Raw genomic sequence first — 19,561 nt, forward strand, 5'->3', positions numbered from 1 at the left:
CCTGTTCACACCGCTATCATCCAGAAGGCGAGGTCAGTACAGGTGCATTAAAGCAGGGACCGAGAGACTGAAAAACAGCTTCTATCTCAAGGCCATCAGACTGTTAAACAGCAACCACTAACATTGAGTGGCTGCTGCCAACGTACTGACTCAACTCCAGCTCACTTTAATAATGGAAATTGATGTAAAAAATGTATCACTAGCCACTTTAAACAATGCCACTTAATATAATGTTTACATATCCTACATTACTCATCTCATATGTATATGTATATACTGTACTCGATACCATCTACTGCATCTTGCCTATGCCGCCGTTCTGTACCATCACTCATTCATATATCTTTATGTACATATTCTTTATCCTTTTACACGTGTGTGTATAAGGTAGTAGTTGTGGAATTGTTAGGTTAGATTACTCATTGGTTATAACTGCATTGTCGGAACTAGAAGCACAAGCATTTCACTACGCTCGCATTAACATCTGCTAACCATGTGTATGTGACAAATAAAATTTGATTTGATTTAAAGAAATAGCTGAACTTTAGTTTAGTGAAAATATACAAAACACTTAAAGACCGCTAGGTATAGGCCTACTGATGTTGTTTTTTAAGCCTGATGACCTACAAGTGTCCAAACAAATGTGGAAAGATGAAAGTCTGATTCAGCAGATAGCATTAGTTAGCTAGCTAGCTGTACCAGTTTTAGCTGGCTAGCTAATTTTTTTCACTGCTCTTGCAGGCTCAGTAATATTATATTGAAGCCAGTCACTTAATAAAATTGGGAAATAGTCTATTACCAAAGTACAGTTGTTCCTGGAGTGCTTAAGAACTTTTGAAGCTGTCATTTCTCCAAAACACGAAATAAACGCCTGTTAAGCAGCAGTTTGTTTCCTGCCATACTAGCTCTGGGCCTGGTTTCCCGATAGATATGGGCGAGGGTTTTAAATCAAATGTATTTTTAAAGCCCTTTTTACATCAGCAGGTGTCATAAAGTGCTTAAACAGAAACCCAGCCTAAAACCCCAAAAAGCAAGCAATGCAGATGTAGAACGGTGGCTAGGAAAAACTCCCTAGAAAGGCAGGAGCTTAGGAAGAAACCTAGAGAGTAACCAGGCTCTGAGGGGTGGCCAGTCCTTTTCTAACTGTGCCGGGTGGAGACCAGGTTGACTGTGGACATCCAGGAATCATCAGGCCAATTAGTCCTGAGGCATGGTCCTAGAGCTCAGGTCCTGAGGGAGGGCAGGGAGAGAGGGAGAATTAGAGGGAGCATACTTAAATTCACACAGGACACCAGATAAAACAGGAGAATTACACCAGATATAATAGACTGACCCTAGCCCCCCTGCACATAGACTATTGCAGCATAGATGTTGGAGTTTTGGGGGGGGGGCGGGCGACACGGTTTCCCTGTCCAACAATACCCCTGGACAGGGCCAACCAGGCAGGATATAACCCCACCCAGTTTGCCAAAGAACCGCCCCACACCACTAGAGGGATATCAACAGACCACCAACTTACTACCCTGAGACAAGGCGGAGTATAGCCCACAAACATCTCCGACACCACATGAACCAGAGGGGGCGCAAAACCGGACAGGAAGATCACGTCAGTGACTCAACCCATTCAATTGACGCACACCTCCTGGGGACGGCATGGAAGAGCACTAGTGAGCACTAGTAAGCCAGTGACTCAGCCCCCGTAATATGGTTAGAGGCAGATAATCCCAGTGAAGTGAGGGGAGCCGGCCAGGCAGAGACTGCAAGGGCGGTTTGTTGCTCCAGTGCCTTGTCGTTCACCTTCGTACCCCTGGGCCAGACTACACTTAATCATTGGACCTACTGAAGAGATGAGTTTTCAGTAAAGACTTTACGAAGATGGAAAAAAGCTGCCCTTGAAGTATTCATGATATGTTCGCCAAAAGAGAGATCAGGGTCCAGAGTAATGCAGAGGTCCTTCACAGTTTTATTTGAGACGACTATACAACCATCAAGATTAATTGTCAGATCCAACAGCAGATCTCTTTGTTTCTTGGGACCTAGAATTAGCATCTCTGTTTTGTTTGAGTTTAAAAGTCAAAACATTTGTTGCCATCCACTTCCTTATGTCTGACACACATGCTTTCAGGGTAGGCAATGTTGACATTGTGCTTCCGAATGACATCACCAATAGGTAGAATATATATAGTGAAAACAATAGTGGTTCTAAAACGGAACCTTGAGGAACAACGAAACAAACAAATTAAATCAAATTTTACTGGTCACACACACATGGTTAGCAGATGTTAATGCGAGTGTAGCGAAATGCTTGAGTTTAATTCATCACTGCTGAAGTGAAAGCCATCCTCTCTTGGGGAATGCTGATTTTTACTTAGTTTTGCGACAGTATCGAAAAATAAATTCTCCTCGATTAGGTTGGAAAAATAGGCTGATCGAGCAGCATTGAGGGCTCTTTAATATTGTACGGTACTGACTTTCCAAGCTATTTTATGGTTCTGTCTTTCCGTTCCAATTTTCTGAAAACGTAGTATTTTCTGTATACCAGGGAGCTCATTTCTTGTGACAAATATATATTTTTTTAGGGGTGAGACTGCATCTAGGGTATTACGAAAGGTTAAATTTAGATCCCCAATTAGGTGGTAACCGATTTTTATACTCTGATGTCCTTGGGTAGGTGGAGGGGGTCTGGAAGGACATCTAGGAATCTTTGGGTTGTCCGAGAATTTATAGCGCGGCTTTTGATGATCCTTGGTTGGGGTCTGATCAGATTATATGTTGCGATTGGAAATGTAATAAGATGGTGGTCCGATAGTCCAGGATTATGAGGAAAACATTTAGATCCACAATACTTGTTACACAGGACCTTAATTAGATCTAGGGTATGACTGTGGCAATGCGTGGGTCTGGAGACATGTTGGACAAAACCAACTGAGTCGATGACCAAAATAAACTGAGCCGAAAGCCTTTCGGAGTGGGTCTGTGGACTTTTCCATGTGGATATTGAAGTCACCAAAATGTGAATATTATCTGCCATGACTACAAGGTCCAATAGGAATTCAGGGAACTCAGTGACGAATGCTGTATACGGCTCAGGAGGCCCGTAAACAATAACTATGGATATCAATATCCCTATACTTTCTAAATTCGCCAGTTTTAGCCTTAGCCAATACCCTCTTCAGATTAGCCTTTACGTCTGTAGCCCTGCCCCCTGGTAAACAGTGTTTGATCGCTGGATTATTATTTTTAAATCTAATATTACGGGTAATGGAGTAGCCAATGACAAGGATTTTAAATTTGTCAGAGCTAATGGTAGGAGGCTTCGGTGGCTCAGACCCCATTGTAACGGGTGGAGGAGAGACCTTAGAAGGCTCGGCATCTGACTCTGACTCGTTGCTTAATGAGGAGAACCTGTTTTAAAGTTTATGTTGTCTGAATTAGCGACACCGGTTGAGCATGCCGACAGCATTTCTTACCAGAAGCCTTGAAAAAATTGTCCAGCTGCGGGGACTGTGCGGGTCGGGGGGGATTTATACTACTACCTGTACTTACTGGTGACAAATGCTGTTTCATCCTTTCCTACACTTAAATTGCCCTTGCATATGAAGCTGGGCTTGCAACTCGGCTATCCTCACCATGAGGCGATAGTTCTCCTGTAGATTATGAGTACAGCGACTGAAATTATACGGCATAGAGTTAATGTTACTACTTAGCTTTTCGGCTGGTGGAGATCCTGTAGAAACATGTCCAGATAAAGCATCCTGGGTGGAAAAAGTAGAAAAAAAATTATAAAGTTCATAGAGGAAAAAAGTTAAACGTTGGTAATGGGTTAAATGCATAATTTTAATTAAACGGTTATTAAAAGTTTTAAAAAATAAGTTTGGCAGGTAGCAACAAGCAGCACGGAGCCAACGCAGAGATGTGACGTCACAGTTAATTTTAAAGATGCATCGTTCTTATAACGACCAAACAACTCACATCACATGTGATGAATTTTCAATAAGTGAGTTGTTGGAGCATGTGTTGATACTGATAAAATCGAAAGACATGCAGGGCTGATCTCGGATCAGCTTTTCTTCATTCAAATCTTACCTTAACATTAGAATTATTCTACAATACTGGAGACGGATCAGCTCTTAGAAAGATATTATTGCCTATTTGGCTGGCTGCAAACTTTGCTGCTTATTCTAATGCTTACCCTATAATGATGCACTAAATCACAGATTTGGCACATCATTGCCCACATGTTGTTACACATTATGAAATATATTGAGGGGAAAATTATTATTAATTATTTGCAGACATCTGTTTTCATTCATCTTTTTATTCTTTGCTTGTTTGTAACCATTTCAAAGACAGTTTGGAGATTCAAAAAATTAGGTTCTAAAAATTAATTTAGCCTTAAAATGATTTTGGGAAACTGGGCCCAGAACACAAAATTCAGCCTACATTGAATGCATGAAATTAATACTGTGCTGGTAGTGAACTACTTTCTTAAAGGCAATGTCAGAAGTTCCTTCTGGAACTGAAGATCTAGTGTATTGTGGGCATCTATTGCAAATTTCGGTTCCAGAGTTATTGGGATTCCAGAGAAATTACTCTGAGATTGGTCAGTAATGGATATGGATGTAGAACAATGTAGCTCTTGTGCGGTTCTGAAAGTCCTATCAGCCATGGCTACAGATCCCCCTGCACAGTGAGAGGATAGCATTCTCTCGCAGTGTTTTACAGGCTTTGCATTTGAATTATAGCAGAGTCTATTGAGGGCAATTCAAGCGATGACCTCAAGTGATGACATGACCAAGTGCAATGGCATCAGCATGTTTCAACCTTATTTGCCTAAGTTTCCTCATGGGGCTTGGGGCAAGGTTGGTTTGCGATGTAGCAGTGTACTCGTCTTTACCCCACCTCTCCAGCCTCTCACAGGCCTCATCACTCCTCCAGGTAGCCACAGCAACAGGACTGAGACTCCATGCAAGACTCCGCGTGCCTGAGCACTGAACAGAGGGAAAGTGTACCTGGCTAAATCCTAAGATCCCTGTTGAGTATTAATAGCCCTGTTAAGCTATTTAAAAGGACTGGTTTCCATGGAGCTTTAACCCAGCGTTTTAAACCTCACTTCTTCCTCTCTGATGTGGGATTGGTACATTGCAACAGTAATTGCTTGTGTGACATGTCTGACACTTAGGTATGTTTCTCTAGGAAATATTACCCGCTGCTAGGACAACTCATTCCTGTCAGTGATAGACTGTCTCTGATTGTATTCATACACTTCTCAGAGAGCTGTGATAACATGGATGAAAGGAGAAGGCGATGGTATTTGAAGAATGTCACCTGTTGACTCTTTTATCATTGGATCATCACAGTCTGGCAGAGTATGCTGTATTTAATGTGACTGTGACAATTCTGTACTAAGTATTATATATAGTATTATATTATTAAAAAAAATAAAAAAATGTACAGTGGGCCTGCTGTGTAAACTTCAATTTATTTGATCTAAAGCAGCATTGTTTAAGCATTTCAATGGCCTGTTTTATGTTGATTCCTGTCTGTTCCTCAATGTTTGCACCGTGGGTTGTGTCACACTGTACCCTGCCATTTCCTGCACAGTTTGCCAACTGTTGTTAAAAAAAGAAAAAAACACAACCCTTCCTTCATACTGTGTGTCATTTGCTTACACTCCTCCCAATTCTGTCCTCCTATCCTAATTCCCCTAACATGGTCTTCTTCAGTCCATAAACCCACTTCCTCTCCCTCGCTCATTTACCTAACCCTCTCTCCTATTGTCCCTGGCTCTCTTCTCTTCACCTCCTCCTGTGCTTATCCATCCCGCTCTTCCCTCTCCCCCACCATGCATCCCCATGACAGCTAATGCCTGTACTGTGGCGTTCGTTGGACAAGTTTTGTGGTGGCGCTTGGCGCTCACTGGAACGGCAATTTTGTACACCTGTCACAGATAATCAGGTCCCCCATTGTGCCTTGCCGGTAGCCAGCCTCGGGGACTGGAGGAGGAACTAGGGTTTTCTGTCAGGACTCACCATCATCCTGTTGTATTGATTTAGAGATATTCATGTTGTTATACTGACAACCAATTACTCCTCCATGCCCTTTTGGTAAATATTCCCACCACTTTATTCATCATGCACTCAATGTTATGGATTTGATGATAAATCAGCACATCTTTTCTCTGACTCTCCTTCTCTGTTCTTCTTTCCAGACTGCCTTTTCAAGCTGTGCCCCATGAACAGGTACTCTGCACAGAAACAGTTCTGGAAGGCAGCAAAACCAGGGGGAAACAGCACCACTGACACAGTACTACTGAACAAACTCCACGTGAGTACCCTCATCCCACTGGTTTCTATTCATTGTTCTCTAACACAACTGCTTCCCATTCTGCTTTCTGGTTCTAATCTGCATGTGTTGCCGTGTTGTTGAGGTCGAGAAAATCATTACAAGTGAGACACTCTCCACTTTTATTACACGCCATAAAGCCAGATCGGTATTTCATAAAGTACTGCATCTTATTCTTAATGTGTTTTTGGAGCACTAAATCTAAAGGCATGGACAGACCGGTAGGATTGTTGAGCGTCTCTGGCCCAAGAGTACTTCGCACCTCTGAACAGAGTACTGGCCGTAATTTGCATACCAAGTGCAAACCGATTCTACATGTAGAAACAAGTGAAAATGACGGCAATCACCAACGGTGGGTGGTCCTATTTAAACACACAGCGTAGACAGCAAGCGAATGAACAGCGAACATCCGGCCCCGAACTGTGCAGACCGACAATCGGTCTGTTGAGTTTTCTCTTTCGTTTGTGGCTATTGTATTGTCTGACATAATATTTTATCCCTATGTTTCAGCATGCTGCTGATCTGGAGAAGAAACAGAATGAATCTGAGAACCGAAAGCTGCTAGGAACTGTAATCCAATACGGAAATGTCATTCAGGTATGACCAGGAAGAGTAAGGGTAACGTGGTAACAAGGAGATTGAGTTTGGTATAGCCATACCGTGACAGTGTCATTAAGGTTAGTGAAGAGCCTGGAGAAGAAAGGCAATACAGCTCCTCCATTAATGCAGACAATTATCATCCAGGCCTTATCATCCTCTGCATATTTGACCAGTGAAAGTTTACGACACAGAAGTGAGATTATCAGGTCACAGGGAAACCGGTCTAATGGACCACTAGAAGTAGATGTGCTCTATAGTAGGGGAGAGTGGGTTAAGTTGAGGGCCCTTGTTTCTAGGAAACCATACAGAAAACCAGTAATTTGATAAAATATTTAGGAAGAGGTTGTAATTTTGTGGAGTCTGTGAAGGAAGAAACCACATGGAAAAAGTGGAAAGCAAGTTTGGTCCCAAATATGTATTTTCACCAAGTCAAATGAATGCATTGTGTTAGAGGTTTAATGATGCTTGTATCTAAACCAAAGTAGATATTTATTTAAATGTTTCTATTTATCAGTTGGGGTCTCTATAAGCTTCAGTATGAGTTCCTAAACCTAGCATGGAAGTGTATCGTTGTAGCTGTGGAGGCTAACATAGTCAAAATGTTTGCCTTGGGGTAAGTTGAGCCAATGGAAGTTCAGCAAATTGAAGTGTTTTCTTCCCAGGTGTAATGCAAGGCATTATAGCTGAGATATGAGGTAAGAACAGGGCCTGGAATATGTTAAAAGTTAGGTGTTAAGCCTGTGTTAAAAGATGCTTAAAATTCATAATATACAAAAAAGCAATTGTGTTGAAAACTGTAATGTTCACATAAATTCAGATTTTTGGGGGGGATACACAACATCCTGAAATATATGTAGATATCTTTGTTAGAAAGAACAAACATTTTTCCTTGAAGGAGTGATGCCGAATGTAAAAATGGCTCAACTTACCCAACTCTCCCCTGTCAAGTGACAGACCCATTGTATTAGCGATATCTATCATCTAAAAAGGCAAAACACCTGCATATATTTTAGGACAGCTATCTCCGGAAAAATGGTGCTCATACTTTCAGAACTGTATTTGAGGAAGTTGTACAGTAGGCCTATGGGGTTTATGTGTTTTAGTGGTGTGATGACAGGAAAGGTATTGAGGGCAGTAGGGTACAGCCGTGCTCCTCTGCCAGTGTTTTATATTTAACACAGTCTTACTACACTAGTAAGTGGGTAGCTCAACACTTGAGAGAATGCATTGTAAACGCATATATCTGTAATTGTCTGAGACATTTTGAACTACTAGTTTTTTCAGTCGCTGCTTTCTCCCTCAAAACAAACAACCACAATCAGAAAGGTTGGTTAAGGTCTAGTCTCACAGTACCAATCAAATGTATTTATAAAGCCCTTTTTACATCAGCCGATGTCACAAAGTGCTATACAGAAACCCAGCCTAAAACCCCAAACAGCAAGCAATGCAGATGTAGAATACCTGCTTGAGGCGGTGAGGCTGGTTGAGGTCAATAGAGTAAACATGCCTGATTTATTTATTGGTTGAAATTATGGATCAATGAAGGTCCATGAGAAATAAACTCAGCAACAAAATAAACGTCCTCTTCTCTGTCAACTGCATTTAATTTCAGCAAACTTAACATGCGTAAATATTTGTATGAACATAGCAAGATTCAACAACTGAGACATAAACTGAACAAGTTCCACAGACATGCGACTAACAGAAATTGAATAATGTGTCCCTGAAAAAAAGGGGGGTCAAAATCAAAAGTAACAATCAGTATTTGGTGTGGCCACCAGCTGCATTAATTACTGCAGTGCATCTCCTCCTCATGGACTGTACCAGATTTGCCAGTTCTTGCTGTGAGATGTTACCCCGCTCTTCCACCAAGGCACCTGCAAGTTCCCGGACATTTATGTGGGGAATGGCACTAGCCCTCACCCTCCAATCCAACAGGTCCCAGACGTGCTCAATGGGATTGAGATCCGGGTTCTTCACTGGCCATGGCAGGACACTGACATTCCTGTCTTGCAGGAAATCACGCACAGAACGAGCAGTATGGCTGGTGACATTGTCATGCTGGAGGGTCATGTCAGAATGAACCTGCAGGAAGGGTACCACATGAGGGAGGATAATGTCTTCCCTGAAAAGCACAGCATTGAGATTGCCTGCAATGACAACAAGCTCAGTCCGATGATGCTGTGACACACTACCCCAGACCATGACTGACCCTCCACCTCCAATCAAATCAAATCAAATGTATTTATTTAGCCCTTCGTACATCAGCTGATATCTCAAAGTGCTGTACAGAAACCCAGCCTAAAACCCCAAACAGCAAGCAGTGCATGTGTAGAAGCATGGTGGCTAGGAAAAACTCCCTAGAAAGGCCAAAACCTAGAGAGGAACCAGGCTATGAGGGGTGGCCATTCCTCTTCTGGCTGTGCCGGTTGGAGATTATAACAGAACATGGCCAAGATGTTCAAATGTTCATAAATGACCAGCATGGTCAAATAATAATAATCACAAGGCGGGGGGCGCCAACCCAGACAGGAAGATCACATCAGTGAATCAACCCACTCAAGTGACGCACCCCTCCTAGGGACGGCATGAAAGAGCACCAGTAAGCCAGTGACTCAGCCCCTGTAATAGGGTTAGAGGCAGAGTGGAGAGAGGAGAGAGGAGAACCGGCCAGGCAGAGACAGCAAGGGCAGTTCGTTGCTCCAGAGCCTTTCCGTTCACCTTCACACTCCTGGGCCAGACAACACTCAATCATATGACCCACTGAAGAGATGAGTCTTCAGTAAAGACTTAAAGGTTGAGACTGAGTCTGTGTCTCTCACATGGGTAGGCAGACCATTCCATAAAAATGTAGCTTATTTGGAGAAAGCCCTGCCTCCAACTGTTTGCTTAGAAATTCTAGGGAGAATTAGGAGGCCTGCGTCTTGTGACCGTAGCGTACGTGTAGGTATGTAGGGCAGGACCAAATCAGAAAGATAGGTAGAAGCAAGCCCATGTAATGCTTTGTAGGTTAGCAGTAAAACCTTGAAATAAGCCCTTGCCTTAACAGGAAGCCAGTGTAGGGAGGCTAGCACTGGAGTAATATGATCAAATTTTGGGGTTCTAGTCAGGATTCTTTCTTCTTTTTATTTTTCTTCAGTTGTCTAACCTAGACGTAACAAAAGCATGGATACATTTTTCTGCATCATTTTTGGACAGAAAGTTTCTGATTTTTGCAATATTACGTAGATGTAAAAAAGCTGTCCTTGAAACAGTCTTGATATGTTTGTCAAAAGAGAGATCATGGTCCAGAGTAAGGTCCTTCACAGTTTTATTTGAGACGACTGTACAACCATCAAGATTTATTGTCAGATTCAACAGATCTCTTTGTTTCTTGGGACCTAGAACAAGTTGTCCGAGTTTAAAAGTAGAAATAATGGCAGAGAAATAAGTCGATCTCATTCCAGAGTACAGGCCTCGGTGTAACGCTGATTCCTTCGACGATAAACGTTAATCCGACCATCACCCCTGGTGAGACAAAACCGCAACTCGTCAGTGAAGAGCACCTTTTGCCAGTCCTGTCTGGTCCGGCAATGGTGGGTTTGTGCCCATAGACGACGCTGTTGCCGGTGATCTCTGGTGAGGACCTGCCTTACTACAACAGGCCTACAAGCCTTCAGTCCAGCCTCTTTCAGCCTATTGCAGACAGTCTGAGCACTGATGGATGGACTGTGCGTTCCTGGTGTAACTCTGGCAGTTGTTGTTGCCATCCTGTACCTGTCCCGCAGATGTGATGTTCGGATGCACCGATCCTGTGCAGGTGTTGTTACACATAGTCTGCGATGATCAGCTGTCCGTCCTGTCACCCTGTAGCGCTGTCTTAGGACTCTCACAGTACGGACATTGCAATTTATTGCCCTGGCCACATCTACAGTCCTCATGCCTCCTTGCAGCATGCCTAAGGCACATTCATGCAGATGAGCAGGGACCCTGGGCATCTTTCTTTTGTTATTTTTCAGAGTCAGTAGAAAGGCCTCTTTAATGTCCTAAGTTTTCATAACTGTGACCTTAATCACCTATCGTCTGTAAGCTGTTAGTGTCTTAACGACCATTCCACAGGTGCATGTTCATTAATTGTTTATGGTTCATTGAACAAGCATGGGAAACGGTGTTTAAACCTTTATGTTTCTTTGGGGATATCTACGAATGGCCACTGTGCCAATATTTGATATCTAACTCCAACTTTCCTTGTAGATACACTCCATGATAGACTCAGACTGTGACATGCATCTGTACATTTATTATGTTTACATGCATGGATGAGTTTATAACTGTGTCTGTTGTTTACCACTGTTTCAGCTGTTGCACTTGAAAAGTAATAAGTACCTGACGGTGAATAAGCGACTCCCTGCCCTGTTGGAGAAGAATGCTATGAGGGTGACGCTGGACTCTGCAGGCAACGAGGGCTCCTGGTTTTACATTCAGCCCTTCTACAAACTGCGCTCCCTGGGAGACAGTGTGAGTGTCTAGCCCCGGGTTGGCTGTAGTGTGGGTCAAAGGTCAGATAGGAAGTCTTGTCATGTCTCTCTATAGAACAATGATAAAGCCTAGACAACAGCCTTTATTCTCAAGAGCAAGACGTGATGCTCATTGATTGTTCTGATTCATAGCTATCGGTATTGTTCTCTTCAGGTTTCAATTTAATTGGTGGATATGCCTAGCATTTTAACATTCAGGCTAGCTGGTCAAAGTTGTATTGTCAGTAGGCGTCTAGATTAAGAGTGATTAAGAGCTTAACATGTAAAGATCTCACTGAAAGTTCACATGGTGAGTCTGGCACACAAGATTCTTAAAGCTCCTGGCTTCAGTGGCCACAGCAAAAATCATTAACACAGGGATCTCTCGGACAGCACTCCTCTGTTAACGCCTGATGCTACTTAAGCTTACCTGCTTTATAAATAGAATCAGGGGTGTATAGAATTGACAAGTTGTACGAATACATTAATATATCATTACCTATTTTGACATTGTGATGGATTCAGGGTGTGTACTAGTGCAATTGCAAGTAGGCTACCGTAGGTAAGTTCATTAGCTTTAGCCATTAGGGTATTTCTGGCAGAATGATTCCTGTGCTGATGAGATGGTCCACTGTGGCCACCTAGTGCTTGGTAGCCAACATGGTCTGATGTGAACAAGTCAACCAATGTGTTATCATTATTTGCCTGGTGTTAGATAGCACCAAGCACTAGTTATATACATTAAGAGGATAGTGGATGTTGACAGGAATTAATTATGCGGTGGTAGTGCTCAGACATCTCAGACCTGTGTGGCAGGACATCCTGTGCGGCAGCAGGATTTCACCTGGCTGTTATAAGACCACAGCTGTTGTCACGTTCGTCATACGAAGGAGACCAAGGCGTAGCGTTGTATGCATACATTCTCTTTATTAAAATAATGAACACCGAACAAACTAACAAAATAACAAACAAAGTGTGAAGCTATACAATAGAGTGCTGACATGCAACTACACATAGTCAAGATCCCACACCAGATAGTGGGAAAAAGGCCTGCCTAAATATGATCCCCAATCAGAGACAATGATAAACAGCTGTCTCTGATTGGGAACCATATCAGGCCAACATAGACATACAAAAACCCTAGACATACAAAAAACCCGAGACATACAAAAACGTACCCACCCTAGTCACACACTGACCTAACCAAAATATATAGAAAACAGAGATATCTAAGGTCAGGGCGTGACAGGTCTCCCCTCCCCCCCCCTCCCCCGGCCACAAATATGAATCTATAGGGGAGGGTCCGGGCATCTACCTTCGGTGGCGGCTCCGGTTCTGGACGCAGTCCCCACTCCCTACACTGATCTCTCCGCTTCTGTGGAACCAGACCGTGGATCGTTGTCGGAGGAACCGGACCGTGGATCATCGCCGGAGGCTCAGAACTGGGAACCACCGCTGGAGGATCTGGACTGCAGTTCGTCGTTGGAGGTTCCGGACTGTGGCCCGTCGTTGGAGGTTCCGGACTGGGAACCGTCTCCGGAAGCTCCGGACTGGGAACCGACCCCGGAAGCTCCGGACTGGGAACCGACCCCGGAAGCTCCGGACTGGGAACCGACCCCGGAAGCTCCGGACTGGGAACCGTCGCCGGAAGCTACGGACTGGGAACCGTCGCCGGAAGCTACGGCCTGTGGAGGTGCACTGGAGGCCTGATGCGTGGGACCGGTACCGGTGGCACCAGGCTGATGACACGCACCTCAGGGCGAGTGCTGGGAAGAGGCACAGGACGTACTGGACTGTGGATGCGCACTGGAGACCTGATGCATGGGACCGGTACCGGTGGCACCGGGCTGATGACATGCACTTCAGGGTGAGTGCTGGGAAGAGGCACTGGACATACTGGACTGTGGATGCGCAATGGAGACCTGATGCGTGGGTCCGGTACAGGTGGCACCGGGCTGATGACACGCACCTCAGGGCGAGTGAGGAGAGGAGGCACAGGACGTACTGGACTGTGGAGGCGCACTGGAGATCTGATGCGTGGGACCGGTATAGGTGGCACCGGGTTGATCACATGCACCTCAGGGCGAGTGTGGAGAGGAGGCACAGGACGTACTGGACTGTAGAGGCGCACTGGAGACCTGATGAGTGGGACCGGTACAGGTGACACCGGACACCTCAGCATGCCCGCTCTGCAGCACTCTCAATGCTAGCACCTCTCTCCGGAATCTTGTGTCGAGCTCCTCATCCGACTGGCTCCGGTTCGCTCCATGTGCCCCCCCAAAAAAATTATTGGGGTTGCCTCTCGCGCTTGCTACGTTGAGCTATATCCTCGTATCGTCGCCGTTCCGCTTTCGCTGTCTCTATCTCCTCCTTAGGTCGGCGATACTCCCCGGCCTGCGTCCAGGGTCCTTTTCCCTCCAGAATCTCCACCCAAGTCCACTCCTCCTGTACACGCTGCTTGGTCCATTTTGGGTGGGATCTTCTGTCACGTTTGTCGTATGAAGGAGACGCAGCGTGGTATGCGTACATTCTCTTTATTAAAATCATGAACACCGAACAAACTAACAAAATAACCAACGAAACGTGAAGCTATACAATAGCGTGCTGACAGGCAACTACACATAGTCAAGATCCCACACCAGAAATTGGGAAAAAGGCCTGCCTAAATATGATCCCCAATCAGAGACAACGATAAACAGCTGTCTCTGATTGGGAACCATATCAGGCCAACATAGACATACAAAACCCCTAGACATACAAAAACCCTAGACATACAAAAAACCCTAGACATACAAAAACCTAGAGTGCCCACCCTAGTCACACGCTGACCTAACCAAAATATATAGAAAACAGAGATATTTAAGGTCAGGGCGTGACAGCTGTTCTCTTTCATTGTGCAATCAACAGTTGCCAGAAGTCGAGAGCTTCTGGTTATCTTGAAGGGTACCTTTCCTCTGCTCTAAACTAATCTGACCCCTCCCTGTGTGCGTGTGCCTGAGCTGTAGTGTATAGCAGCTCTGCTGGGGCCTCTGTAGATCAGCACACTGGAGAACACTGATGTATGTACAAGTGCTATCAGTGGTTTTCTACATGATCATATATACACTGCTCAAAAAAATAAAGGGAACACTAAAATAACACATCCTAGATCTGAATGAATGAAATATTCTTATTAAATACTTTTTTCTTTACATAGTTGAATGTGCTGACAACAAAATCACACAAAAATTATCAATGGAAATCAAATGTATCAACCCATGGAGGTCTGGATTTGGAGTCACACTCAAAATTAAAGTGGAAAACCACACTACAGGCTGATCCAACTTTGATGTAATGTCCTTAAAACAAGTCAAAATTAGGCTCAGTAGTGTGTGTGGCCTCCACCTGCCTGTATGACCTCCCTACAATGCCTGTGCATGCTCCTGATGAGGTGGCGGATGGTCTCCTGAGGGATCTTCTCCCAGACCTGGACTAAAGCATCCGCCAACTCCTGGACAGTCTGTGGTGCAACGTGGCATTGGTGGATGGAGCAAGACATGATGTCCCAGATGTGCTCAATTGGATTCAGGTCTGGGGAACGGGCGGGCCAGTCCATAGCATCAATGCTTTCCTCTTGCAGGAACTGCTGACACACTCCAGCCACATGAGGTCTAGCATTGTCTTGCATTAGGAGGAACCCAGGGCCCACCGCTCCAGCATATGGTCTCACAAGGGGTCTGAGGATCTCATCTCGGTACCTAATGGCAGTCAGGCTACCTCTGGCGAGCACATGGAGGGCTGTGCGGCCCCCCAAAGAAATGCCACCCCACACCATGACTGACCCACCGCCAAACCGGTCATGCTGGAGGATGTTGCAGGCAGCAGAACGTTCTCCACAGCGTCTCCAGACTCTGTCACGTCTGTCACATGTGCTCAGTGTGAACCTGCTTTCATCTGTGAAGAGCACAGGGCGCCAGTGGCGAATTTGCCAATCTTGGTGTTCTCTGGCAAATGCCAAACGTCCTGCACGGTGTTGGGCTGTAAGCACAACCCCCACCTGAGGACGTCGGGCCCTCATACCACCCTCATGGAGTCTGTTTCTGACCGTTTGAGCAGACACATGCACATTTGTGTTCTGCTGGAGGTCATTTTGCAGAGCTCTGGCAGTGCTCCTCCTGCTCCTCCTTGCACAAAGGCGGAGGTAGCGGTCCTGCTGCTGGGTTGTTGCCCTCCTACGGCCTCCTCCACGTCTCCTGATGTACTGGCCTGTCTCCTGGTAGCGCCTCCATGCTCTGGACACTACGCTGACAGACACAGCAAACCTTCTTGCCACAGCTCGCATTGATGTGCCATCCTGGATGAGCTGCACTACCTGAGCCACTTGTGTGGGTTGTAGACTCCGTCTCATGCTACCACTAGAGTGAAAGCACCGCCAGCATTCAAAAGTGACCAAAACATCAGCCAGGAAGCATAGGAACTGAGAAGTGGTCTGTGGTCACCACCTGCAGAACCACTCCTTTATTGGTGGTGTCTTGCTAATTGCCTATAATTTCCACCTGTTGTCTATTCCATTTGCACAACAGCATGTGAAATGTATTGTCAATCAGTGTTGCTTCCTAAGTGGACAGTTTGATTTCACAGAAGTGTGATTGACTTGGAGTTACATTGTGTTGTTTAAGTGTTCCCTTTATTTTTTTGAGCAGTGTATGATAATGATGGCAGTTACACGCACACAATAAAGTGATTATTGTGGATACATATTTAATATAATGTTTCGATTAAAACGTTTACATGCTTTGTGAGAAGAGCGATTTCCCTAAATAATCCTGTTTTACATGGACGCATCTGAAATCCATCTACCTGAAAATGCAGGATATCGGCAATCAATATTAACGTTCTACCACAGGGAACATGTTATTTTTGGGAACATATTTGATTCTGAGTTGGGACATATAAAGTTTGTAAGTGAAAACTACTACCTCTAAGATGCATACATTCAGTTGTTCTGAACTCACTTCACTCGCGCAAAAGGAGGAGGCTCTCGGCTGGTGTGAGCACATGCGCAGCTAAAATACACCGCTGGAACGCAGATTCTGAAGGTGTTTACATGTCCTAATAATTTCAAAATAATGCTCAGAAAAGCAGGGTATGCTTACTTAGAATTTGACCTCACGCCAATTAGGATATGCAGAGTAAGGTGTTTATATGACTATTGCAAATCTGCCTACTGCCATAATCAGTTTAATATTGAATTATTAGTGTGCATGTAAAATATTCTCAAAAATATAAAATATAAACAGTCTCTCTGTTTGTTGTGTCTCGGTGTCCATGTCTCTGTATGTACATGTGTGTTTGTGTGTGAGCATGTGTGGCCGTGATATTCTGTGTAGTTGATTATACTGTGTGTGTATAATAATGCTATTGATTGCTCCCCGGTCTGTCTAGGTGGTGATTGGAGACAAGGTGGTCCTTAACCCTGTGAACGCTGGACAGCCCCTTCACGCCAGCAGCCATCAGCTGGTCGACAACCCAGGATGCAATGAGGTAGAGTACATGTTTCATCTTGTGGAACAGAATCCATATTGGGAAAGTCTCTATTGTTTTATTAACCAAGGTGTCCCTGCACATTTCACTTCCTTGAGTAGTGCAGGTTTTAACTATGCTGAGAACTGTGCTTTGTTATTGTTCATTCTGTCCTCTCAAAGATGAGGAAACGCATTCATTAGTTCCTGTTTTATTTTTGTTGCGTACTAATCATCCTTGCTATATGTGAAGAATGGAATGTAAAACGGCCATATTGTCTTGAATTAATGAAGTGATGGTTGTTTATGCTAGTACATACACCATTCTTAAAGCTCAACAGCCATAAAGACAAATTACAGTTGCACCCCCTTTTGCCCTCAGAACAGCCTTAATTCGTCAGGGTGTGGACTCTACAAGATGTCAAAAGCGTTCCACAGGGATGCTGGCCCATTTTGACTCTCATGCTTCCCACAGTTATGTCAAGTTGGCTGGATATCCTTTGGGTGGTGGGTCATTCTTCATACACACAGGAAACTGTTGAGTTTGAAAAACCCAGCAGCGTTACAGTTCTTGACACTCAAACCGGTGCTCCTGGCACCTACTACCATACTCCGTTCAAAGGCACTTAAATCTTTTGTCTTGCCCATTTACCCTCTGAATGGCACACATACACAATCCATGTCCAAGGCTTAAAAATCCTTCTTTAACCTGTCTCCTCCCCATCATCTACACTGATGGAAGTAGATTTAACAAGTGACATCAATAAGGGATCATAGCTTTCACCTGGCTTCACCTGGTTAATCTGTCATGGAACGAGCAGATGTTCGCAATGTTTTGTACACACAGTGCATATTTACAGAGCTTCTCCATTCCTGCAAGCCTGTACAATTCCTGCAAACCCACATGCACAAAAAGGTGCAGGCTCATTTGTTTTGATGTCACTTTTTTAAGACAAACTTGATGATGTGAATCAAAGTCTATCCCAACTGTATAACTGAGAATTAAACCAAGTATTTCCTGACACAACTCACACATGCTTATCATTTTGTTTTTCAGGTGAACTCTGTAAACTGCAACACAAGTTGGAAAGTAGTTTTGTTCATGAAATGGAGTGACAACAAGGAGACTATTCTTAAAGGGGTAGGTACTCTGATTAGTTTATTGAAATGTATTGGACACGATAACACAAACAGGGTAGATGGCTCTCCTGCCCTCATTTTACTGACTAGTGTCTGTGTTTGTGTTGCCAGGGGGATGTTGTTCGGCTGTTCCATGCAGAGCAGGAGAAGTTCCTGACATGTGACGACTTCAAGAAGAAGGAGTACGTCTTTCTCAGGACTACAGGACGCCAGTCCGCCACCTCCGCCACTAGCAGCAAGGCATTGTGGGAAGTGGAGGTGAGCATAGGACAATGAGATATTAGATACATGGTGAAATTCATGGTACACAATCACATATGACGCTGATATTTAAGGATATGGTTTTTACGATAACTTTGCATTGCCATGACATTCTGTAGGTTGTTCCAAAGCTATTTTGCGGTGAAACTATTCTAAAATGCTACTTAGAAACAGAATTTAGAATGTCCGTTTGCAAAGAAAGTGTGATTTATCAAACCATCATACGGGCATCATACGCACACCGGTAGGAGATCTCCAATGATATTAATCAATATTGTTCTCAGCCTCAGTGCTCGTGCACAACCTTGTCTATTTGCATTGCGAAACGCCCCTAATTGACCATATATGGTCAAAATCATCCCTTTAAAGCCTGTGGGAAATATACAACGCCGTACCATGATATGCAACCAAAAAAAGCTAAGAAGCATAAAACTTTTCCGAGACCTGAAATAAAGGTGTTGGTGTCAGAGGTTGAATACAGCCAAAAGGTTTTATTTGGCTCGCTCAGTTGTGGCTTGACCAGTAAACATTTGAACAAACAGAGAGGCCCATTAGGATAATTCAAGTTGCTTTAGCAATGGCAAATATACTTCAAATGAGTAGGCAACACTCACCAATAAGCCATCCATCCTCAACAGCTCTCTCCTATAGGCGTAGAGGCCAACATTGCTGTTGTGCAGAATGAATGAGCCGCGCGTTGCACCTGGCCACCTTGCCACCACATTCAGCAGCGTCTTTTGTGCGTCACATAACCTATCACCTTCACATTAATTGAGTTGAATGAAGCCTTTTCCATAGTTGAACTCGTTTTGGGATGGGGCTTTTATTGCTCCGTTGGTATCTGGGAACCCATTAATTGCAAAAAAAAAACTCTTGACCGCAAACTGTTGTGCGATGGTGTGTGCCTGTGGCCAATAAACAGAGGGTCTTTGCAAAAAAACAATATCTGATATCTGTACTTTCTGTAAATAGGTCCCACCTGTCAAAAAAAAAATGTGCTCTCTGTGAAATGCAACCTGTGTCAAACAGAGCAAGATCAGTTATCTCGCATTCAACACATGTTTTTTTTGCCTACACATGATTGATAAATGAGGCCCCTGGGATGGAGAGAACCAGGTGAAACCATGTGGGTCGTCCTGCATCTTATAAGATGTTTTTACTCGTGTGTTATCAGTCCAGACAGCTGTTTCTCATGCTGTCAGGTTTTGCATTCTTTTA

At 44.2% G+C, this 19,561-nt stretch overlaps 1 protein-coding gene and 1 pseudogene across 1 annotated transcript in view; one reads left to right on the plus strand and one right to left on the minus strand.

The window, feature by feature from the left end:
* Window positions 1–19,561, plus strand: part of LOC139413352 (inositol 1,4,5-trisphosphate-gated calcium channel ITPR1-like) — a 143,317-nt gene that overhangs the window by 24,042 nt on the left and 99,714 nt on the right. Inside the window, exons 4-9 of the mRNA XM_071160611.1 lie at window positions 6,212–6,327; window positions 6,856–6,942; window positions 11,284–11,442; window positions 16,866–16,964; window positions 18,000–18,083; window positions 18,194–18,340. Of these exons, the coding sequence (XP_071016712.1) occupies window positions 6,212–6,327; window positions 6,856–6,942; window positions 11,284–11,442; window positions 16,866–16,964; window positions 18,000–18,083; window positions 18,194–18,340 (692 nt within the window). The remainder of the gene's footprint in view (window positions 1–6,211; window positions 6,328–6,855; window positions 6,943–11,283; window positions 11,443–16,865; window positions 16,965–17,999; window positions 18,084–18,193; window positions 18,341–19,561) is intronic.
* On the minus strand, window positions 9,717–10,386 carry LOC139413967 (uncharacterized; annotated as a pseudogene).

Source organism: Oncorhynchus clarkii, chromosome 7 (genome assembly GCF_045791955.1).
Source record: "Oncorhynchus clarkii lewisi isolate Uvic-CL-2024 chromosome 7, UVic_Ocla_1.0, whole genome shotgun sequence".
Taxonomy (NCBI): Eukaryota; Metazoa; Chordata; class Actinopteri; order Salmoniformes; family Salmonidae; genus Oncorhynchus; species Oncorhynchus clarkii.